The sequence below is a fragment of the Lipomyces doorenjongii genome (assembly GCF_038497915.1).
Source record: "Lipomyces doorenjongii strain NRRL Y-27504 unplaced genomic scaffold V1508scaffold_3, whole genome shotgun sequence".
NCBI classification, from domain to species: Eukaryota; Fungi; Ascomycota; class Lipomycetes; order Lipomycetales; family Lipomycetaceae; genus Lipomyces; species Lipomyces doorenjongii.
In genome coordinates, this window is record NW_027118070.1 from 332,640 (window position 1) to 353,473 (window position 20,834).

The 20,834-nt window shown below is 46.1% G+C and overlaps 11 protein-coding genes across 11 annotated transcripts; 5 read left to right on the forward strand and 6 right to left on the reverse strand.

Annotated features, from left to right (window-relative positions):
• Positions 1–513: 513 nt before the first annotated feature.
• V1508DRAFT_348273 (transcriptional activator of glycolytic enzymes-domain-containing protein) lies at positions 514–918 on the reverse strand (the record flags this gene model as incomplete). Its single annotated transcript, XM_066936722.1, has 1 exon — positions 514–918. The coding sequence occupies one exon, from the start codon at positions 916–918 to the stop codon at positions 514–516; it is 405 nt and encodes a 134-aa protein (XP_066798597.1).
• Positions 919–2,218: 1,300 nt separating this feature from the next.
• Positions 2,219–2,590, forward strand: V1508DRAFT_394849 (40S ribosomal protein eS21; the record flags this gene model as incomplete). The annotated part of the gene is made up of 3 exons (XM_066938024.1): positions 2,219–2,242; positions 2,300–2,517; positions 2,569–2,590. The coding sequence occupies 3 exons, from the start codon at positions 2,219–2,221 to the stop codon at positions 2,588–2,590; spliced, it is 264 nt and encodes an 87-aa protein (XP_066798598.1).
• A 216-nt stretch (positions 2,591–2,806) lies between these two features.
• V1508DRAFT_409457 (uncharacterized protein) lies at positions 2,807–5,705 on the reverse strand. The gene is made up of 2 exons (XM_066939152.1): positions 4,998–5,705; positions 2,807–4,950 (listed from the first exon to the last, which is right to left on the reverse strand). Exons 1-2 carry the CDS (start codon positions 5,412–5,414, stop codon positions 3,073–3,075), a joined length of 2,295 nt encoding a protein of 764 aa, XP_066798599.1. The 5' UTR covers positions 5,415–5,705; the 3' UTR covers positions 2,807–3,072.
• Positions 5,706–6,134: 429 nt separating this feature from the next.
• On the reverse strand, positions 6,135–6,884 carry V1508DRAFT_409461 (ATPase, F0 complex, subunit J). The gene is made up of 4 exons (XM_066939153.1): positions 6,762–6,884; positions 6,547–6,576; positions 6,443–6,493; positions 6,135–6,380 (listed from the first exon to the last, which is right to left on the reverse strand). Exons 1-4 carry the CDS (start codon positions 6,799–6,801, stop codon positions 6,328–6,330), a joined length of 174 nt encoding a protein of 57 aa, XP_066798600.1. The 5' UTR covers positions 6,802–6,884; the 3' UTR covers positions 6,135–6,327.
• A 146-nt stretch (positions 6,885–7,030) lies between these two features.
• V1508DRAFT_364294 (uncharacterized protein) lies at positions 7,031–8,604 on the forward strand. The gene is made up of 3 exons (XM_066937299.1): positions 7,031–7,091; positions 7,189–7,998; positions 8,052–8,604. Exons 2-3 carry the CDS (start codon positions 7,410–7,412, stop codon positions 8,261–8,263), a joined length of 801 nt encoding a protein of 266 aa, XP_066798601.1. The 5' UTR covers positions 7,031–7,091; positions 7,189–7,409; the 3' UTR covers positions 8,264–8,604.
• Positions 8,490–10,701, reverse strand: V1508DRAFT_409471 (uncharacterized protein). Its single transcript, XM_066939154.1, has 6 exons — positions 10,528–10,701; positions 10,373–10,404; positions 10,259–10,312; positions 10,187–10,212; positions 10,096–10,132; positions 8,490–10,033 (listed from the first exon to the last, which is right to left on the reverse strand). The coding sequence occupies exons 1-6, from the start codon at positions 10,637–10,639 to the stop codon at positions 8,741–8,743; spliced, it is 1,554 nt and encodes a 517-aa protein (XP_066798602.1). The 5' UTR covers positions 10,640–10,701; the 3' UTR covers positions 8,490–8,740.
• Positions 10,702–10,960: 259 nt separating this feature from the next.
• Positions 10,961–12,257, forward strand: V1508DRAFT_409474 (cyclophilin-like domain-containing protein). Its single transcript, XM_066939155.1, has 7 exons — positions 10,961–11,119; positions 11,217–11,257; positions 11,330–11,425; positions 11,485–11,520; positions 11,579–11,647; positions 11,728–11,784; positions 11,849–12,257. Exons 1-7 carry the CDS (start codon positions 10,972–10,974, stop codon positions 12,002–12,004), a joined length of 603 nt encoding a protein of 200 aa, XP_066798603.1. The 5' UTR covers positions 10,961–10,971; the 3' UTR covers positions 12,005–12,257.
• V1508DRAFT_380116 (SPX domain-containing protein) lies at positions 12,193–15,144 on the reverse strand. The gene is made up of 3 exons (XM_066937667.1): positions 14,828–15,144; positions 13,141–14,768; positions 12,193–13,087 (listed from the first exon to the last, which is right to left on the reverse strand). The coding sequence occupies exons 1-3, from the start codon at positions 14,908–14,910 to the stop codon at positions 12,405–12,407; spliced, it is 2,394 nt and encodes a 797-aa protein (XP_066798604.1). The 5' UTR covers positions 14,911–15,144; the 3' UTR covers positions 12,193–12,404.
• A 23-nt stretch (positions 15,145–15,167) lies between these two features.
• V1508DRAFT_409483 (MRG-domain-containing protein) lies at positions 15,168–16,623 on the forward strand. The gene is made up of 7 exons (XM_066939156.1): positions 15,168–15,446; positions 15,499–15,511; positions 15,563–15,802; positions 15,853–15,954; positions 15,999–16,260; positions 16,317–16,401; positions 16,451–16,623. The coding sequence occupies exons 1-7, from the start codon at positions 15,247–15,249 to the stop codon at positions 16,536–16,538; spliced, it is 990 nt and encodes a 329-aa protein (XP_066798605.1). The 5' UTR covers positions 15,168–15,246; the 3' UTR covers positions 16,539–16,623.
• Positions 16,507–17,599, reverse strand: V1508DRAFT_436866 (uncharacterized protein). The gene is made up of 2 exons (XM_066942130.1): positions 17,294–17,599; positions 16,507–17,238 (listed from the first exon to the last, which is right to left on the reverse strand). Exons 1-2 carry the CDS (start codon positions 17,402–17,404, stop codon positions 16,708–16,710), a joined length of 642 nt encoding a protein of 213 aa, XP_066798606.1. The 5' UTR covers positions 17,405–17,599; the 3' UTR covers positions 16,507–16,707.
• V1508DRAFT_409489 (uncharacterized protein) lies at positions 17,444–20,076 on the forward strand. The gene is made up of 3 exons (XM_066939157.1): positions 17,444–17,835; positions 17,893–19,341; positions 19,395–20,076. The coding sequence occupies exons 1-3, from the start codon at positions 17,697–17,699 to the stop codon at positions 19,793–19,795; spliced, it is 1,989 nt and encodes a 662-aa protein (XP_066798607.1). The 5' UTR covers positions 17,444–17,696; the 3' UTR covers positions 19,796–20,076.
• Positions 20,077–20,834: the final 758 nt, after the last annotated feature.

Consider the following 20,834-nt stretch of genomic DNA (forward strand, 5'->3'; position numbering starts at 1 on the left):
ATTCATTTCACGCAAACTAAAAATATAAAACGACACGATTTGCTGGACATGTGACACCTCATCCTATACTAAATTACTACATAATTAATAGTAATATGTATGTACACGAAGAATCATCAGTAACAAGGAAATGGATATTACAAACACAAAATAAAATACCCGTAACTAAACAATACATGAATACCATATTTTACATACCAAGTCATGAAGTACATTTCTATATCAAGTTCCCCGTGCACCATATCAAAACTATATTGCATGCGTTTCTTTTTGTCTTTCAGGCCAAAGACATAAAATATCCCTTCAGTTATACATGTCAGGTTAACTCATATCGACGCCCCAGATTTTTCTTCCTTCAACCAAGTCCTCATAACAAACGCAAACAAAAGATGCAAGCCATACAACCAAATGAAACAATACAAGTAATAAAGTACAGCAAAATAAATTCATAAACAAGTCGTAAACGAGCGTCTAAGCCGTGTTCTGTTTAGCCTATTTTAGCATTGTAGTAGTCTATTCGCCTCGTTTGGATTCCTCCTCCTTGAGAATTCTGCATAGGCGACTTAAACTTATATTCTCATTGCGCCGTCTTTTTTCAAGCTCGTCGACAGCCTCATTCAGGGATATATGACGTGTTCGCGCCATCCATTCAATGCTCCGCACTAACACCAACCTCTGAGAGTAGAACTTGCGTTCAGCAACCTCACTTCGCCATGACGCACGGAAAGTGGCATTGAGCGCCTGGATCGACGGGCTGCCGTTGATACCGACGGTCCACTCCTCCCAAAACCGGTCAACAGACTGCGTTGCTCGGTCCATCTTGTACTGTGTTCCAATGTGTGAACTGTTTCGTCGGCGACTGTTGTTTCGCACAGGTGTGACTTGCACGCTGGCACTCTGCCCTCTCGCTATACTCATAAGCATGTTGTTGTTTAGTTGACTATTCGTGGGCATAGCACTTGGACCAACGTCACTGCCATTATTGTCGGCAGCATTGTTGCTCGGGCCTGTGCCTCCGTTGGGATTCCGCTGGGAGACATCTGTGCCTTGCTGGCCGACCACTGAGTCCATCGCGTCGCTCATAATACCTGAACCGCTGGAGTCACTGTGCCCAACACCTCTAAGGTCGTTGCTTGGCAAGGTCATCAGCCGCGGATCGTGCATCTCGACGTCAGTGGCACTGAGCATGCCATGTGTGGCACCGGGACCACCAACATCAGCGTCAACAGTCAGGCCAGTCTGGACATTTCCCTGGAGAGCCACGGACAGGCCACGACGCTGGCGATCGAGGAGAGTGTTGAGATAGGTCGCAGTGTTTCGCGAAACAGATTCGGGAGACACACGATGCTCAATGATGTGCTGCAGGGCATCGACCTTTGAATGCAACTGCTCGAGCGACTTCTGGATCTTTTCGATCTGGGGGTCATACTGCTGCGGCTGCTGCTGCTGCTGTTGGGCGGAGCGGTGTTGCTGGGGGCCGGCGCTGTACGCATGAGAAAGCAGAGTGGTTCGGGGATTGGAAGACCCGCCAGAGCCACCAGAGCCGGTGACAACGACGCCGGCCAGACTATCGTCGAAGGGTCGGTAGTCCGCCATTGCCAGGTCAACGGTTAGAGACGACAGCGTGGGCGATGGTGTGGGGGTAAGGCTGGGGTACGGCTACGGGGATCAATCTCACGCGGAGGATGCGCGAGCGGGCGCGAACGTGCACGGACGGGCTGTTTGCTGGGCGCTGCTAGGACAAGATCGCGTATTGCAGTTGGCGACGATGTGTAGTGGAATAGCGGAGTGTTCAGGTTTGGTGGTTGCTGCCTGCTAAGTCCACACTTCTCTACTTGCCTGGATTGCTTGCTTTGGTTGCTGCTGCGGCCGATTGTGCTGCTGAGTTTGGCAGTTGTCAAATGGCTGTGGCCGATAACCCGAAGGATAACCGGGTTAGGGCTCCGTTCTCTCGTGTTCTCGCTTCAGCCCAACTCACAGCGTAGTCACAGTCACAGCTCACATAGTTTCTCGCCACTCACAGAGTCACATTCGGTCACTCTGGTACAAAATAAGCAGTCACGACGCTCATTAGGGCACAACCCTGCACGTTCTATTCACCCGCACCACACCGCCCTCGTCGCGCTAGCATCGCCAGACAGATCGACCTTTGGTTAACCAACCTATAACAAAAGCAATCTCAAATCTTTATCGAACAGTACTTATCACAGAATCCACAATGGAAAACGATAAGGGAGTCCTCGTACGTACCTTGCTACTGTTTTAATATCATACCACCTGAAATACTGACGGTATCCAGGTCGAATTGTATGTGCCTCGCAAGTGCTCGGCCACAAACCGCATCATCAAGGCCACGGATCACGCATCTGTCCAGATCAACGTTGCTGATGTCGATGAGTCTGGCCTCGTTATTCCTGGGTCGTACACTACCTACGCTCTCTCTGGATTCCTCCGATCCCGGGGCGAGGCTGACGACAGTCTGAATCGATTGGCGCAGAATGATGGTTTGTTGAAGAAGTATGATGCGTTGCCGTCTTTCTTTCTGTGTTACCATGCTGACTTCTGTAGTGTATGGTCGGCCCAGCGATAAACGGTTATATTATGGTTTTGTTGGTTGTTATAGTCTTTAAAAAGGCTGGTTCGATTTCGCATTGGTGTTTGCTATGTTAGAGAATATGCATGCGACAGCAACCGCCAATTGTACATTTACGTCATTTAATTCAAGGTCATGAATCATTGGATTTAGGAATTCTGTCAGCAATATTTTGCACCGACTATGCGTCGACTGTTAAAATCGGTTTGATAAGGACTCTATTGGAAACCTGGGAATGATCCAACATGTTGCGGGTTGTCTCTCAAGCGTTCCCTATAGTGGATTCGAATGCCTTCACTTTTGACAGTCGACACTCCTAGTCAATAGTCGAAGAAAAATGATAATCTAGGCCTACTGAAGACTTTCGCCAAGTTGACATTTGGCGCAGGACAGATACGGGCCGAACATAACTTCCAAAGTGTTAGGTACAAACCATAGAGCAAAGTCGTCGTAACTGCTTCTTCCACATATCATACATCTTATACATGCTTCATTTGCCGTCTCTTGCGTGTCCCACCTGCACCATCCTTATCCTTACTGATCATGCAAACGCTCTGGCTGTCGCACCACTCCTTAAGGACAACCAGCCCATGCTTCTCTGAACATGCCAATATACCTTCCTGCTCCAGAAATTGTGCCAAGTCTTCCACCAATACCGGTTCGTACGTTAATATCTTCATCCACCACCCACGTGCCGATTCGGCTTCGCGGATATGTCGCGAAATGCGATTCATTGTAGCGGCTTTAATCTCGTCAGTGGACATGATTGGTAGGCCCAACCCCCCCTGGCTCTCGCTTGTGCTCTCTTCAGACGCAGCTGTCCTCATTTTGGAATTGTAGTACAAAATCCGAGCGATCATATCCTTCCTAGATCGTGGCGCTTTAAATCCCCAACTTTGAAGCGTATCCCTTAATTGTGCTGCCGATAAAGATTCTAATTGCTCTTTTGCACAACCTTCAACGGTCGCAAGGTTGATATTCTCTTTCATATCGACTTCTCCTGCGCCTCCCTTCAAGGGGCCTGTCGGAGGACTGCGCTCCATACTCGTTGCCAGTCCTCGACTCTGACTATTAAGACATTGCATTGGGCGTCGCGTAGAAGACTTTGATAAGGACGAATGTGGCAGCGAGGTCAAAGAAACTAGTGACAGTAACTGACTAGTAGCCGGCGCCGTGCCACTTCCTTGAATCGTCGTATCTCTGTAGGCAGAATTACGAACGGCCATATCTGCTTCGGTCGTCTGAATTAGGCCGAAAGTATCCACGTCTGGTGCAAACTCGTCTTCATCCTCGGAGTCCGGAATCTCTACTATGTATGGTATTGACTTTGCTGGCGAGACGATCAATCCCGGACTCATTGATCGATTCCGACGACTGCTCGACCGAGACCATTGTTGAGAACCAGCAGTCTTGGCGATCTGACTTGAGACATCTGACTGCCGACCGGCATCAGATGAAGACGACATAGGGGATAATTCAGATAAGGGACTCTGGTTAGATCCTGCTCTAGGAGACTCGACTTCAATCGGCGGACATTGTAATAAGCCCTCTTGGTGCTGAGACTCCAAACTAGCTGATGCAAGATTACAATGATATTGAACATCACTGCCGACTGGAATATCTCCAGATTTTATATTTATTCTATTGCATCGTGGCTGCCGCCAATTCGAATCCGAGCATTGACTAGGTAGAGCATGGTCTAATTCGACAAAGTCACAGATGCCAATATTTGGCATCGTAATCTTATGTACTGTCGCTGTCGGCGAATGCAGTTGCCTGCACAATGCTGGACTAGGTGAACGCTGAGTCTCGATCCGATTAAATGTCAAGTTGGTGTGAACCATTGCCTCATCTAATTCAGTATCTCCAAAGCTAATTTTACCAGCTTTCTGTCGACTACCGCTGTCTCTAGACTCTGGCAAGACTAAGTCGTTGTCACAATCTTCATATATTCCGGTCGTCCGCCAAGAGATATGTTGAATCGCCACCACCTCACCTTCAGGACCTCGCCATGCCGCATCAAATAGCCGTGAAGAGTCATACTTTTGCGAGAGTATTAATTCTTTATTATGGCACCGGATAGCTGGAAATCGTAGAGTTAGTAGCTTACTACGACGAATTGCTTTTTCCGGACTCAGAACATTCGCAAATGCCATTCGTCGTTGTTGTAAGTCTCGCGCTGCCTTCCTGCTCAAGAGTACACCTCCAAGTATATTCGTATTAGTAACCACGCCGGAAACTGTGGCCGCGCTAGTCCTGAAGGCAGCAGCAGATCGTGCACTGATTGACTTCGAGTTTCGTTTCGAAAGCGACCCCAGTGACCTTGTGACCGATTTACATGTGCTTAGTTTCAACATCTAGCCGCGCATCAGAGACAGTTCCTTTGACTCCATCAATTCCATACCTTCCGCGTTGTTGGCGCGGTGGCTACAAGTTCTTTGCACAGCACTTGACCGCCACTTGGACATCTCCCTAAACTCGCTGTTTTCTCTATACGCGCCAAACTCGATATGCCGCTGGTATCCGTTTTGGCAGCCCTATCGTCGTATTTAAAACTATCAAGCCGTTGCGCGATTGCTTCGCTTGCTTCTAGATCGTCGAAATGTCCTCGCTGGTGGGCTGTGTAAACGAGAACCTTCTCGCGAGTTCCAGGTACTGTGTCCCGCACTTTAACGCATGAACTAGCCTTTTCGCTTGATGACAGAGTACCCGACGTCTGTCCGTCTTCAGATAGCTCTGCTGATACAGTTGCTGGCCCACCTTGTGGATTAGACAGTGCCTCGACGTCGCAAGGAGCCGCGAAAGTTGTCGGTTGGCTCATCGGAATCGGTTTGGATCGCCAATGTCGGCCATTGACTATATATCTTAACACATGTCTGGTGAGTGGTGAGCGCTTGATTCTGCACTTCCGATGTTTACAATCTCAAGACGCGCTACTCGTCAGAGTCCACAAACTTTAACGCGAACTCTACAGTCGCAGACCAATGAAGTTTACATTAAGCATACGCGATATTGTTAGTAATAGATGTATATAAACACATATCACACATGATTAGCAGTGCCAGTGAAATATTCCGATTGGGTAATATTAATGTATCAATGTCATTCCACAGTGAAAAATTAGGGGTAACATGTAACCTTTCGAAACTTTCTACAAGTACATAAATGCAACCACCTAGCAGATATAATACGGGTAAATATTCAGCATATCTACTGTAGAGGCTAATATGCCGAAAGTATCATTCACATGGTAAAAATGAACAGTCTGCGTGCATATCGCGCGGGATTCTACTACATCTACAGGAGTGAGCCAATAGACATATTGACTGCATAACGAACAATCAAAGATAAAAGCCTAAGCTATCAATCACCCAGCTCATTATTCTAATAGGAAGAAGGGGTACACGAGATATTTTGCTATCTTAATCGTACCCAAGTAAGACATTTCACGACTGCTTATTTAATAATCACTCACTGTTTTTCTTCTACTCGCGCTTGGGTGAAAGGTTTCGAAAACGATGATTCTACCTGATAAATCCATCGAAGAATTATTAGTCAAATTGGACTGCTTGTCTAATGTGGACTTTCCTAATCTATTTACTCCTTATACATATACAGTGGAAGAGCTCCACCTAAGTAACCAAACCTCACTGCCTACGCCGTGCTGTATCTCAACCGATCCGCACATGACAAATATACACATCCGTAGTCATACTCATAACTCTCGAGATTGATTAGTGAGCATTCTTGAGCTTCGGGTTGCGGGGGTCGTTCTTGAACTCATCAGCTAAAAATCCGCGTTAGCTCCATAGTTCAACAAATAAGAACACTCGAATCTTAAGTACGTACTATCCATCATGGCATCAGCGAACTTGCCAACACCGTAGTATGTAATAGCGGCTTGATAAGTCATATCAGTATGTCGTCTCTTATTCACAATTCGATGAGCTCACCTCCGACGAAGAAAGGCCACAATGGCTTCACTATATAATTCAAAACATATGACACGTCAGTTATTATCCTGTGATGGAATTTTCTACACGCACAGCGCATTGCGCGATTGTGGAAAAGGACGAAAATCCACCAATCAGCTTGTCCCGTCTGTAGGAACATCAAATGCAGCGGAACACTACCGCAAATTTTAATCTGGGCAGTAACAGATACTTACAGATGGGAGTAGGATATCTTCTAGATAGGAAGGCGATCATCTTGCGGCTGCGATGTGTATGAGGATTGTTGGTTGATGAGACTGAAAGATATGATTATTGGTGGAAGAAGGTCTCGGTTGAAGACGACCGCACTTGGGGAGAAAGTTTGGTTTTGGTCCTGGGGCGAGCAGAGTGCGATCGATGGGTTACAGACATAGAGAGGCCAGGGCTAGGGTACATCGCCAGCAACTTGCGTTCTGTCAGTTGTGCTTTACATTCACTGCACACAGCTATTGCTACCAAGTCCTCACTGGTAACTAATTATCCCGCCCATGACAAACATTGTCCAGGTAAGAAGGCAGCCAGGTGTGCAAATACTAGACGCTGGAGGACTAATTGTGTACTTATTGCTACCCCTTTTCGGTCATTGCTGACATGACAATACAGTCCTCCGTTCTCTGTTAATTCCACGCCTTACCCCACCATAATTAGAGAATTTATATACTTCTCTGATCCCCCACCATCTCGTGCGCGTATTATCGCTTTCAGCCTCAGGAACAACCTTCTTGCTCTTTCCGCCGAATGATCTCTGTCGGTAGCTGTGGATTTCGGCACTCGTAACATAATATCTAATTGCGTGCAATGAACGGCTATCTATCCACTTAACCATGGCGCCTATAGTACTTCCTCTTTCTCTATCTTCCTCCTCGTCGTCCGCCTCCGCTTCGAAATTTAAACAAAAGATATCTTTAAGTAATACAACGACTCTCAATCCGACACAGCAGCAGGTCAATCAGTTGTCAGAAGTTACATTCAATGCAACACTGGATCCTACGATCATTCTCAGACCAGACTCGTACACCCTTGCCCGGGATTTCGCATACCCGCCATTCCACCCACTTCATCTCGGACCAGCACTAACGACCTCCCCTCTAACACCCACATCGCCAAATGCAGTCCATATAGAAGAGGAGGAATATTCAGAGTCGGAAGGGCGGCAATTACCACCACAAGATGGTCCACCATGGGCGGAAGATCCGTATCTATCGTCACCGGTGATTTCGACTGCCGCTGGCGGCGAACGAGAATATTTCTTTTCAGTGGCGTCCGTTGAGGACGAGATCCACGGACGTGCCGTTGCCTTATTTGATTTTGAGCCGGAAAACGATAATGAGGTTGCCCTGAAGGAAGGTCAGGAAATATGGATCAGCTATCGACATGGGCAAGGATGGCTAGTGGCTCAAGATCCAGCAACTGGTATGAGCTCCCAGAAAATTTGGTGGGAATAGATTCCTAATGTACGTGAATAGGCGAAACCGGATTAGTACCGGAGGAGTATGTCGAAATCATTCAGCGAAACGTATTTCCATTCGAGGAACGCGCCGATCCAAACGTTGTGCACGGAAGTATGGCGGCTCAACACTCACTAGATCCCAAAAATACAACTCACGTAGTGCCAGAGATGCCACGGCTGAAGGCACAAGTCGAAGATGATGAAGGGTGGGAAGACGTCGATGAATAATAGCTGGTTTTGATATATCGGGCTATTTTGGTTCAGCGTTGTAACATATGGCATCAGCGTTCTCTGTGTCTTTTGTTCAGGTGTTCTTTTTATGATGGTTCATGTGTTATTGTACGGGTAACCGTCTGTAGAAGTTCATTGCGGGATTTGTATTGCGTTTGGTCCTCTGGTTTGTCTGAGAATCCAGCTATGTATAGGTATATAGGTATATGCATGTACCATTATTGGCAAGTCTACTAGGTCCCCGGACTGGGAGGCCGTATTATGAAAGACAATCATGTGTTGCATTTCGTAAAAATCAGTGAATCGTAAGTGGAACAAGTGAAAGAAAGTATTAACAAAAGATCTTTGTCTAAACAATCACGTAAACTAAGCGCAACAAACACCAATCATTGGACCAACAATGACACGAAAGTCTCTATAAACAAATTTTTCAATCCACAATTTCCTGCTCTATCCTCGAGAATCGGACACCGGTTACAATAACAAATCATCTAAGTTGCTACTGTTGGTTGCAGCAGTTGCAGGCCTAGCACCACTGCTTGAGCTAGAGCTATTACTCAACGCTTGATCCCAAATACCGGCTTGAGCACTCTGTTGGGCTAGCTTACCCATGGTTACGTTGTCATTGCCATGCTGCTTCTTTGAAACACCGGACGCGGCTGTGATCCATAATGATCCAAAGACGTCGTCCTTTTTACCCGGCTGCTGAACCACCGGAGTTGAAGCTGAAGGCGAGAGCGACGGAGTAGAGGGACTCGTCATGCTAGGACTGAAGGAAGCTTGGAATGCACCGACTGGAATGCTAGAGAATGATGGCGTAACGGGCTGCTGATAACCTGGAGTAGCAGAATAGTAAGTTGGGGACCCGAGAGAGGGAGTTGCCGTCGCCATCGACGACGTCGTACCATATGCTGGCTGACCGTATGTCGACTGGTTAAACAGGGGCTGTGAGTAGGACGGAGCTGGAGGTTGGCCGCCGGAAGACTGTTGCGCCGGTTGCGCCGGAACCGAATTAAAAAGATCCGTGATACTCACCGTAGAAGGCTGACCAGTAACGGTCGTCATGGGGTTATTAGGGATTGGTGAAATGGCCGATTGGAAATCGTCAAACTCATCGTCAAATGCAGAAGTCGCCGAGGTGGAGGCAGATGGTGCGGTTTCTTCTGGCTCGTCAAACGAAAACAAATCAACCTCTGGACCTTTAGGCTTTTCAGTTTCGTAAGCTTTCGATCTAACAGGTGAGCTAGATGCTACTTCCGCGTATTCAGTTGTCGTTGCGTCAGCAGATGAACCGGCATCATACTCCTCGAATCGGCTGTCGGAGGCATGAGAACTGTATCCATGTGAGGAGCTGCTGTTACCGGAAAAGCCACCGCCATCGCCAAAGACACCGCTACTATACCCTCCATACTGTAGACTGTCACTACCAAAACCTCCGTATTTCTTGCCGGTACCGCCGAAGCCACCACCTTCTGACGAGACTCCAGTGTATTTGTCCTTCGCAACTCTCGCCTTCTTTCTCTCTGCGCGGATCTTCTCGTCGTCGCCCAACAATACTACCAGCTCCTTGGCACGATTGCGCACATTAATACCCTGGTCTTTTCCGTTGGGATCCGTATAATGGAATGACCGGAGCATGCTTACAGTTGCAATATGGGCTCGCGCATCATCAACTACCCGCTCCGACCCGTGTCTGATGAGGAATTCGAGGAGCTGGAGGGCCTTGTATATCTGACGCCACTCATGTGCGGATTTTTCGGTAAATCGCTGGCGAACCGTTAGCACGATTACTTGTCAATTACAAATAGCTATCTATCCATTCAATGTACCTTATAGATCATCGGCATAATTTCATTGAAGTTCGCACTATCATCGTTAGCATAGATGCCAATCTGACAAGGCAAATAACAATCAACGTACTAGTTGAATGTACCGTCGGCGATTTCCTACAAATATCAGCATAATTCATGCTTCGTGCTTAATACAACCCACCTGCATAAGAGTACTACTGGCACCCCAAGGCTCATTATTAGTAGCCTCCCGAACCTGATGATTGTTAGTCCGTTCCCGGCCTAACCATGACGTAATACTCCAGCCTGCTCATACCTTCGCCTCCATGGCCGTGAAATTCATCATGACTAAAAATAAATAAATAGTTAACATCAGATCCAGCACTTGAGAAGTACATCTAGAGATTGCTCATGGCAATTGTGGGCATATCCATGAAATCAAATTATCATAACTCTGGTGAATGGGCATACCATTTTGGGCTTTCCGAACGTACGCCTTCACATCGTAAAGAGATATGTTTTGAACCGCATCCTTCAGGTTCTTGATATTCGCGTTATTGAGTACGCGATTCGCGTTCATCATTTAGCGAGCAGATGAATAGGATGATCCGGTGTGTGGAGCCCAAGACGGCAGTCATCGTCCCGCTAGCGTTTCAAGTCGAATTGCTGAGACTGCCGACGCTGCCACTGCCGAACTCACAGGCTACTCACAGGTCACAAGCTGCATAGTGAATGCAAGGACGACGCTTATGCCATAATAGCCTATTCAAAATAAATTCACCATTCAACTGTGAAGGTACTTGTGCAGTTACGACCTATCAACCAAGCACTAGGGCATGACTGGCCCGATTCTGCCATTAAAGACGCAAGCCGATCGCGATCGCATGTCTTCCACACTCGAAGCCAGCAATAAATATGATCGTGTCCTGCTCTCGGCGTCTTGTCCCCTGCGCTTCTTCTATCGCCAGAAACATTCGATCTCCCACTCAATTCCTGCTATCTCGTCCATTTACAGCTTCGTCGTTTAACATGGGCTCTAAAGTTTTCTTCGACGTTACCACTGGTAGGTTATGTTTGAGCTTGCTTTGTGCCTGATTGCAGGTGTGATTTTGTGCATATCAAAAAGATCAGCAAATTTGCTTACCCCGTATTCGATACAGACAAGCCCCTTGGCCGTATCGTCTTCCAGCTTTACGACGATGTAAGTTTAAGTATATGAGAATTAGCCTTCTATATTATTAGATGAGAGGTTGACCTAACAATATTATTACAGGTCGTTCCTAAGACCACCGCCAATTTCAAGACTCTTTGCACTGGTGAGATGGGCTTCGGCTATGCCGGCTGCGCTTTCCACCGTGTGATTCCTGACGTAAGTCGTTTTTCAATAGATTTCAAAATTTTGCGTGATGCTAATGATATGTGTTTCAGTTCATGCTCCAGGGTGGTGATTTCACTCGCGGTGACGTAAGTTTTTTGTCCTTCACCATTAGGGCAATCGCCGACTAACGTGTTTAAACGACAGGGCACAGGCGGCAAGTCCATCTATGGCTCTAAGTTCGCAGATGAGAACTTCGTCAAGAAGCACACCAAGGTATACATTAAGCTTTTGTTTTGTCTGCGCCTATCATTATGTATAGGGGCGAATGAATATTAGTCTGACGGTTAATTCAGCCCGGTCTTCTGTCCATGGCCAACGCCGGCCCTAACACCAACGGTTCCCAGTTCTTTGTAAGTATCCTTTGCCGAGTCTATATTTATTCAAGTGGTCTTCAACTGCTAATAAATGTGGCAGATTACCACCGTTCCTTGCCCTTGGCTTGACGGCAAGCACGTAGTCTTCGGTGAAGTTGTCGAGGGAATGGACGTTGTCAAGGCAATCGAAGCTCTCGGCACCCGTAGCGGTGCTCCCCGCACAAAGGTCACTATCGCCAACTCCGGTGCTTTGTAAATGTGGTCTTGTACTGGGATAGTGCGTGATAGTATGGTTATCCTGGGTCGCAGCGGGTAGAAAAAGTTCTATAGTCTTGTATGAAACCGATGATTAGTCGAGGAGAAATAATGGGTGTATTTAGTGCATATGATTTATATCCTATGTATACGATTTCTATTCTACTGCCTTAAAGACTTCTAAAAAGTGTAGCATATTTCATTACGTTCTTAAACAAGAGACAAATTACATAATAAGATAGTTCCGATTACGCGTAAGAGAATCGAAATGCAAGCGACTCTGTCCATTAAGAAATCATTAAAAGATTCACAATCATTATAAAAAAATTTATTACTAGGTTCTGGTAGTATCTATCCGATCAGTTCATAATTCTATGTCCCCGGTTAACTAGATCGTCATGCTACAAGCCTACAATCTTCATCAAACAAAATCCTAACGTGATCACGACGATATACGCCAACCCACTGGCAGGCACACCTCTAGTAATAAACAATGCGACACTTAAATACGGACGACCCTGATCGTCAGTCGTACATATCGCGGTGACGTTAGGGAAACCTGAAGTAGGCAGGCCCATAGCGCACGAGCAAAGCAGAGCAGCACCCATGACGAGTAGGTTAGGATGAGGATCATCCATAGCTTGCCCAACCTGCGCAACAATAGGAAGCAGGATCAAAGCCGCGACTGTGTGCGAAATGAATGTTGCGATAATGAGAATCAAAGAGCCGAATACAACCATCACGCCGTAAATGCCCATTTGACTCACAACGGATCTAATACCAATCGCAATTGAGTCTAGAAGACCAGATGACGAAACTGCCTTGCCGAGTGCAATGCCACCCATGGAAAGAATGATAATAGTCCACATAAAGTTGTTGAAATCTTCTTTGGTTAACAGCCCCGTGCCAAAAAATACCACCAGCGGGATGATGGCGAGCACACCCATATCGCCGAAAATTGACTCAACTTTGTGGGAGACACACCACAATAAGATCGTTATGAGAGTGACTGCAGAGACGAAAATCTGAGTTCTGTTAAATTTCTCGGTGTTTCGCTGGATTTTGGTGATGATAGCTCCCTTAGCTACAAACCACCCGTTAGATGTCCATATAAGATTCAGGATTTATCCAACTTACCGGGATTCAAGGTAACGAGCATCATGAGCCATATTAATAGAATCGAAAAAATGCAAACTGGGATAACAATGAAGAACCATGCAAGCCATGTTGGGTTTGGATACATGTTCTGCAATGCAATAATATTCTGTGGACTGGCAATTGGCGAGGCCATCCCGCCAATATTCGATGCGAAAGCAATGCCCAAAATCAATGCCTTGGGGAAATTAGAGCTGCTGTCCTGCGTACGTAGCAAAGGCTGGATAATCGACAGGCAAAGGACAGGCGATGCAACGTTTGAGATCCACATACTGAGAAACATAGCGACGAACATTGTTGTGAGTAAAACGTTACGAGGCTGTGTGCCCGCATTGCTGAGAACCCATGTTGCAATTACCTTAGCGATGTTGTATTTACTTAAAGCAGCGGCAATAGAAAATCCTCCTAGAAGTAGCATAATGACAGGAGTCCACATAGCCGCAAAGATATACTTCGTGGCATCAGGAGCATTCAGTCGCTCGTGGTATACGTCATCGGATCGTACGGTTCGGAAAACGATAATCAACAAAGGAATTAGCATTGAAGTCACGAAAAGAGGAATAACCTCGGTAGCCCAAAGGAGAGATGCAGCAATTAAAATTGCGAAGCAACTCTGCTGTTCAGGCTCGTCAAAAATAGGAACAGCCAAAAGGGTGACGAACACCACAGCAGTAATAGCCAAGAGAGCAAAAGATGAGTTGAAAATTAACCTCGGGAGTCTGATCGCCCCAAGCCGAGTGCGAATCTCAATCGGAGGCTGATTGAGAACACCTCTATGCTCCAGTGCATCAGCGATAGGATTCGAACTGACAAGAAGGCCTTGGTTAGTGATACCCACGCCCTGGATATTCTTTTCGATCCCCATCATTTCACGCCACACGGTGTTACGCTCCCATACAACATATTCCCGCAAATGACCCTGGAGTTCCAACTTGGCCTGCCCGATGTCTCCGTGTGTGCTGATCGATGCATAGAGAAAATTGACCTCTGTGATCTTCTCCTCTAACGAATCTCGCGTCGGATGCAAAAATGGATATGACTGCTCAACAACGTCGGGAACATAATTCCCGCTCATGTCTCTACCGATACATTTGGCGTACTTTTTCAGTGCCTTTCCAAACCCAGTCCTATTGAGCTGAACGTAGGCACGCAGCTCCGAAAGCGACACATATAACGCTATAGCTCGCTTCTTCAGCATAATTTTTAAGTCAGAAATTTCTGAAAACTGTTCATCGCCGTCATTATAATTTTCCATTGACACCACATCTCCGTTCTTATCCAGCATCTCGTGTCGCTCAATAGCAACACTCTCGACATCGGAGTGACGATGGGCAGTATAAGAAGAACCGGACGAGGTACTAGCCTCCTCAACGCCGGCTCTAACGTGGAAATCGTGGATATCTTTCTTCAGCCGGTCAAGCTCAGCCAACAATTCTGTTTCCTTTTCTGAGTAGAATCTGCATATCTTGCCCAATTCGTCGTCCAATGCCCGTCGAAATATAGCGTCATACTCTGTAGTGGATTCCTCGTGAGGTATGAGGGATATACGCTCAGCGTCATGATGTCCAAGAGCTAACCGAGTCGCAGCATCAGCTTCAAGAGAATGGATTCTAGATAACTGTTAACTATTAAATATGACCAATCGCAGTCGGACTTTCTATGCACTAACAGCTTCTTCAAATTCGAGTAGCCGATATAGTATGTCGACCACTCCGGAACAGCGTTGAACTGCACTGTACGACTGAATTTCATCTTTTGCTACTCTTCCTGACTAAAGCTCATATGAGCTCCTCTCAATTACTAGAACAACCGCTGGAATGCTCGCTGCACCTAAGTCTGGGCAACGCACTGCTAATTTCAGCCGTGAGGTGGAAGTACCTACTTTTGTGCGGACTGATCTCCAAATATTATGGAGATGGGATCCCGGTTTCGCACGTTGGCGCAATAGGCCTGATCACGCATTCTCTCGACGAACCAATGCCCTTACCCCAAACATACCTAGGCTACGGCAGCGTGCCAAGCGTCGTTGTACTTTTGAAAGTCAACTCTCCAGCGATCTGGTCATTTGTTTATCTCCATGCGTATATTATGGCTGCTAATGGCCCTAGCGAAGGATTCTCTGTTAATGCACGATGTCTTGCTTTCCATGGGCCACTATTGTATGAGTCTAAAATTCTGAAGACTTACTTTCCCAATGAAAAGAATGCAGGTATAGATATCGAGCAAATTCCTGAAGAGAACAGAGCTGCAGTCGCGTACTTAATTCATTACAAAGGATGGAAGTCATCGTAAGCTTGCGGTATGTGTGTATTATTTGCTGGATATGCTGACGCTGAGTAGATGGGATGAATGGGTCAGTTGCCTATTTCTATTTTGTTCTCACACTTATATTCACAATGCATAGCTACCACAAGAGCGTGTCTTACGATGGACGGAGGAGAATCTGCGAATGCAAAAGGAGCTGAAAAATGAGGCTTTACAACAACTGCGAAATAAAAAAGCTGGCGGATCAGGACAAAGAGAGTTAACGCCCACTGCTAGCACCGCCGTGACGTCAAGCTCGCAGAAACGCAAAGAGTCCGCTAAGGAGTTTACTGACCTTGCCAAGGCTACCAAAAAGACGAGACGAGAAGCTGACGAAAAGGTGGGACAAAGCAGGAAAAAAAAGTATTTAGTTCCGCTAATATGGCTTAGGATGAGGAGTACTTCTCTCATCTGGATGTGAACATTGTGGTGCCAGATACTCTTAAAGCTCAGCTGGCGGACGACTGGGAAAACATTACAAAGAATTCACAGGTACGTCGTCGGTCATATGATGTATGCTGTACTGACATACGTAGTTGGTCAAACTCCCTCGTTCACCAAATATCCAAGAGATTCTGCTAGAATTCAGAACGTTCTATATGAAACGACGTCTTGGGAACGCCGAGACGGAGATCCTTGACGAAATTCTAGCAGGACTTCAGTTATACTTCGACAAGTCTTTAGGGTCAATACTGCTTTACAGGTTCGAAAGACAACAGTATTTGGAGGTGACGCGTGGAAACCCAGGAAAAGTTCCTAGCGAGATCTATGGAGCTGAGCATTTAGTCCGACTATTCGGTATGGAGTGACTGTTATATCTCATCGGGACTGCTATATCTAATCGTTGTCGATAGTGTCTCTTCCTGGTTTACTATCGCATACCCATATGGACCAACAAAGCATAAACGTGCTGAAAGCGCACGTTGAAGAACTACTACGGTAAGTCTATGTGTTCTACGATAGATGTGTTGTTAATGACACCTATCAGGTTTCTCGCAAAGAATCAAAAAACATACTTTGTAGAGTCATACATCAACTCTACGCCTGCGTACGAAGCCATCTCTCGCGGTCTCTGAGCGGAGCTTATGCCCGATAAGTCACAATTGTACAGTATATTGTAACATAGTATTATCAATCGCAGAAACCTTCATTATTTGATAACCCGTCCCACGCGGAATTTGATATGCGCCATATGCGCCATACACCAACCAATACCATCTTAATTACAATCTCCACATCGCGTCCCTACAGCCTCAATGCCAAGCTTTTAAGACTTCTTATATCTTCCTTCAAATGTGTCGCTAGGCATTTCACCTGCGACACACTGGATCCTTCGCTGTTGTCTTTTCCGCCAGTCGCACCTGCAAAGTTTAAGCTTTCGACCAACAAATTGAGATCTCTCGCAGAGTAATTCGTGCTTGAGAACCCGGGTGTTGCAAGTGAGCCTGGCACAAGCTTCAGACTTTGAGAGAGATGTCGGAGAGCATCATAACTCAGCGGCAGGTCGTGGTCTGAACTTGTCAATGGCTCCTTAAAGTCGGACGGCTCCGGTGCCAGTGAGCATGCCAAATCTTGCTCATCTTCTGTCTGTGTCTGTGCATTGACATATTTTTGTTCCATTATCTCTTTGGAGGTCGCTACAGTCGCTGCAGTCGTCGGGTTAGCCGTGATCAGACCGGAAAGCTGGCGATTCATTCGTAGTACGAGACCGAGAACGTAATTGTTAAACTCCATTCTGGCGTGCACCAATGTAGAGAATCGAGGAAATATATATAACTACACCACATCAGTATTTATAACTTAACTAGAAAGAATTGCTGAATGGTGATACCCTATTCAAGGCGCCAGAAGCTAAGATGATGACGCCGAAAAGAGACCATGACCGCAATATAGTATGGAGAACAATCATTCGCCTTTGCGCTGTTAATAGTCCTGTCGCCATTCTGAGCTTATCCTGCTATATCCTGGCATGCTGCATACTCAGGTGCGGAGAACGGGGCGTGATCTGAACAGAAGGACTAATGTCTCTGTCCCGGCTGTCGCCCCTAACCCATCGGCCTCAGGTAAAACGCTTATCTATGCAATCACACAATTCCCGTGAAAAGTCAGTACTGTTTGTTCTACAGTAGTTTATCTGTCGTCGTCTCGCTCTGCATTCTACGCGTTCTGCTGAACAGCTGAAGTTAATACAACATTCTGACAGCGAATGGCACACTGACCCACCAGTGCCAGATATGCCCAAGAAAAGATCTTCCTCAAACACAAAGGGCGACCACCAACGCAGAAATGTCTACTCCAAGGCAAATGGCAAAGGGAATGGCAAACAGCAAGGTGGTCGGGGTAGATTTCGTGGTACAGATGCAGCATGTGAAGGTGAGACCTTTGCTGTCACGATAGCCAGCTTCAAATTTGCTGACTGATCTAACATAGAACGCGGACAAAGACATGCATTTTCTATGAGGGACGAGGCATTGTATACAATGCGGCATCATAGCCTCATTGGAGGAGATGCTAATTATTCGCCTTCAACGCGGTCGGCTGTTACATTTGTCAAATCTGCTGGGTTGCCAGGCAACAATAAAGACGCAAAAAGCGGACAGACTTTGAGTCAATGGGAATATCCGCAGTCCGAGGAGTCGGCAGAGGAGCTATATAATGAGTTGTTGGACGAGGAAGACGAGCTCGTTGAGAATACGAGGCATTTGTCTATCGTTCCCATAGATAGGGCTGGTGTAAACACCGACAGCAAATTTGAAGTTAATCCGGAGTCCGCAAGCTTAGACCACCAAGATGGAGGGATCAGCGAGGTAGATGACATGACGAAGGTGCCGGATGATATGCTATTTATGGCGGACGAAGTCAAGCAAGACGTGGACGTGCCGTTCGATGACGAGATAGTGTTTGCTCCTCGACATATTCGGCTTAGTGCGTCCGGTGTGCGACTTCCTCCGCGATTCTTGGATTTGACTACAACTGTCCCTTTTGTCCCTATAATTGTGGATGAAACAGTGTACGCCGAGGTTGCAGAAACGACGACGATAACAGGAAGGACCTCAGCGACTCCGACGACGTCCAAGAAGAATAAGAGCAAGAAACAAAAAGCAAAAAAGGCAAAGGCACCGAATCCGGCATTTCCGTACAACGCGCTGGTGGATGACGATGACGAGGATCCGTTAAATGATTATATTCAGAATCTCTATGACGACGGTATTTTGAACGAGTACCTTGGCAAAAATAATCCAGCAGATGACTCCGATGAGGACGACGAGAAGGTTAACAGTGTTGGCGAGGATAACACCGGCATAGTGCAGAAAGCAGATCGTTTAGAGGTAAGCGACAATGTCAATCTTTCAGGCGAAAATGAATATAAAGAAAGCCAAATTGAGACTGTGGATATCGACCAAGACGAGGAGCGCGATGATGAAGGTGATGACGAACCTGACGATGATGAAGACGATGACGATGAAGAAGAGGAAGACGTTGATATGGATCAGGACGATTATGATTATGGCGATGATGACGACATCTTGGAGGCTGAGCGACGGTTCGAGGAGGCGGCATTAATGGATTTCTTACCTCGCAAGAAAAAGAAACAAATGCCAGAATTTGATATTTCAGACGAAGACCTTGAGCATCAGCTAGAATCTCAGTGGCTGAGGGATAAAGCAGCGAAGAAAGAGAAGAAGAAAGAACGCGAGCGACTGAGGCGAGAAGGATTGCTTGGGAAGAAGGCAAAGAAAGGCAAATTGGACCTCAACGCGAAGTATAGCCGAGGTATGCAGATATCTGACATTAAGCGTGAAATCGAAATATTCTTGAGAAATGAGGGGCAAACGACGCTGTCACTGCCTCCGATGGCTAAGAACTCAAGAAGAGCAGGTAAGATTTTGGGATATTGCTTAGTTGATTACACCTAACAGCAACAACAACAGTTCACGTTCTTGCGACTGCGTATAGTCTGTCATCTAAATCTATTGGTGGTGGCACGCAGAGATTTACAATTCTGTTTAAGAATTCAAGATCGCACTTGGAAGCTGATTTCGGTACCTTGAGTATCGTGGAGGATAGATTGTATCTTCCTAGGCTAGACAAGAAGGCGACGAAAGGTCCAGTGACTAAGGACTTTTCTAAACGTGGTACAGGCTCATTCAGACATAGGGAGGGCGACGTTGTAGGGAGTAACGCGCCGGAGATTGATATCGAGAACAAAGGTCGACAGTTGTTGGAAAAAATGGGCTGGATATCTGGTTCCGGGCTAGGTGTTGCTGGAAATGTTGGCATGGCATCGCCTATTATGGCTAAAGTCAAGACGTCCAAAGCTGGCTTGGGCTAATTCGCGTATTGCTTCGAATTGTGATTGGAGAAGTCTACGAATTGAAATTTAGTGGCCCATTGTTATCATACGGGACCGTTAATGCAACCAATCGTGCGGCCCAGTCTGGGAGCCACTTGCAGGTGCGTGGATCACAGGATTTTTAGGAATGAAGACTGAACCGGTTGAATCACATTGAACTCCATTTATTCGAATAGTCATATATAACACATATACTTATACATATGCTTATACATATACTTATACATATACTTATACATATACTTATACATATACTTATAGACATGCACAATTCAACCAGTGGTGATCCTGCGGTGACGAGAAACTTCACAATTGGCGCGATTTACATGATGTCAGCTAACTTGCTGTCATGGACGGGTTCTTGTATTCGATAGAGTCGAAAGCCTACTGTCCGTAGAAGTATGGAGTGTCCATAGGACGGCGATTCGCGGTCATGACTTCCTTATCTCGGCACTCTGACTACGAGTCGTCCGCCGTTACCCCACATTTGTATCTGTCGCAGGTGCGCTGTAATTACCACAAGTATATATCGACTGTATTGGTACAGCTATATCGACATTTGCTATAGCCAGTAACAATGCTTTTTCGTAGCCTATTAACGAAAATGAACATATACCTGTGCAAGCAATTTCCAAACTTACATACTAGATTACAGACTGGGATGCCCGACATTCGCTGTGTTGAACAATATCCCTGTGCAGCCGTAAGTAGATCTTCAACTAAATTACCAGGTACGATCAATTTATATTTCAAAGAATTCTTTAATGCTTCCCGAGAGTATATTTCAGCTCCTAATCTTATTTTTGAAAGTAATTGACAGGGCTAAAATCATCACTAATCTCGACAAGATCGTATTGATGAGCTTATAAATTATGTACTATCCGTATGCCACGTCAATGTCATCCAATGCATTGCTTGGTCTCCCATCTTCGGTTGAATTTGGCATATCAAATATAATAAAAAGTTACCTAACTTAAGGGACAATAGATATTAGACACCAACAGCTTTATCTCTAACC

Bases quoted from the DNA above. Each gene is read 5' to 3' on its own strand.
- V1508DRAFT_409489 (XM_066939157.1), top strand. From the start codon at position 17,697: ATGCCCAAGAAAAGATCTTCCTCAAACACAAAGGGCGACCACCAACGC. The intron at 17,836-17,892 runs GTGAGACCTTTG...GATCTAACATAG, and splicing joins TACAGATGCAGCATGTGAAG to AACGCGGACAAAGACATGCA. The intron at 19,342-19,394 runs GTAAGATTTTGG...CAACAACAACAG, and splicing joins TAAGAACTCAAGAAGAGCAG to TTCACGTTCTTGCGACTGCG.
- V1508DRAFT_380116 (XM_066937667.1), bottom strand. From the start codon at position 14,910: ATGAAATTCAGTCGTACAGTGCAGTTCAACGCTGTTCCGGAGTGGTCG. The intron at 14,769-14,827 runs GTTAGTGCATAG...ACAGTTATCTAG, and splicing joins TACTCGAATTTGAAGAAGCT to AATCCATTCTCTTGAAGCTG. The intron at 13,088-13,140 runs GTAAGTTGGATA...GGTGGTTTGTAG, and splicing joins GCTCGTTACCTTGAATCCCG to CTAAGGGAGCTATCATCACC.
- V1508DRAFT_409471 (XM_066939154.1), bottom strand. From the start codon at position 10,639: ATGATGAACGCGAATCGCGTACTCAATAACGCGAATATCAAGAACCTG. The intron at 10,313-10,372 runs GTATGAGCAGGC...AACAATCATCAG, and splicing joins TCACGGCCATGGAGGCGAAG to GTTCGGGAGGCTACTAATAA. The intron at 10,133-10,186 runs GTACGTTGATTG...TAACGATGATAG, and splicing joins GCCGACGGTACATTCAACTA to TGCGAACTTCAATGAAATTA.
- V1508DRAFT_409483 (XM_066939156.1), top strand. From the start codon at position 15,247: ATGGCTGCTAATGGCCCTAGCGAAGGATTCTCTGTTAATGCACGATGT. The intron at 15,955-15,998 runs GTACGTCGTCGG...TGACATACGTAG, and splicing joins ACATTACAAAGAATTCACAG to TTGGTCAAACTCCCTCGTTC. The intron at 16,402-16,450 runs GTAAGTCTATGT...GACACCTATCAG, and splicing joins CACGTTGAAGAACTACTACG to GTTTCTCGCAAAGAATCAAA.
- V1508DRAFT_364294 (XM_066937299.1), top strand. From the start codon at position 7,410: ATGGCGCCTATAGTACTTCCTCTTTCTCTATCTTCCTCCTCGTCGTCC. The intron at 7,999-8,051 runs GTATGAGCTCCC...GTACGTGAATAG, and splicing joins GGCTCAAGATCCAGCAACTG to GCGAAACCGGATTAGTACCG.
- V1508DRAFT_409474 (XM_066939155.1), top strand. From the start codon at position 10,972: ATGATCGTGTCCTGCTCTCGGCGTCTTGTCCCCTGCGCTTCTTCTATC. The intron at 11,426-11,484 runs GTAAGTCGTTTT...TATGTGTTTCAG, and splicing joins TCCACCGTGTGATTCCTGAC to TTCATGCTCCAGGGTGGTGA. The intron at 11,785-11,848 runs GTAAGTATCCTT...TAAATGTGGCAG, and splicing joins CCAACGGTTCCCAGTTCTTT to ATTACCACCGTTCCTTGCCC.
- V1508DRAFT_409461 (XM_066939153.1), bottom strand. From the start codon at position 6,801: ATGATCGCCTTCCTATCTAGAAGATATCCTACTCCCATCT. The intron at 6,577-6,761 runs GTAAGTATCTGT...TGAATTATATAG, and splicing joins AAGATATCCTACTCCCATCT to TGAAGCCATTGTGGCCTTTC. The intron at 6,494-6,546 runs GTGAGCTCATCG...TGACTTATCAAG, and splicing joins GTGGCCTTTCTTCGTCGGAG to CCGCTATTACATACTACGGT.
- V1508DRAFT_436866 (XM_066942130.1), bottom strand. From the start codon at position 17,404: ATGGCGACAGGACTATTAACAGCGCAAAGGCGAATGATTGTTCTCCAT. The intron at 17,239-17,293 runs GTATCACCATTC...GATGTGGTGTAG, and splicing joins CTTCTGGCGCCTTGAATAGG to TTATATATATTTCCTCGATT.
- V1508DRAFT_409457 (XM_066939152.1), bottom strand. From the start codon at position 5,414: ATGAGCCAACCGACAACTTTCGCGGCTCCTTGCGACGTCGAGGCACTG. The intron at 4,951-4,997 runs GTATGGAATTGA...ATGCGCGGCTAG, and splicing joins CCGCGCCAACAACGCGGAAG to ATGTTGAAACTAAGCACATG.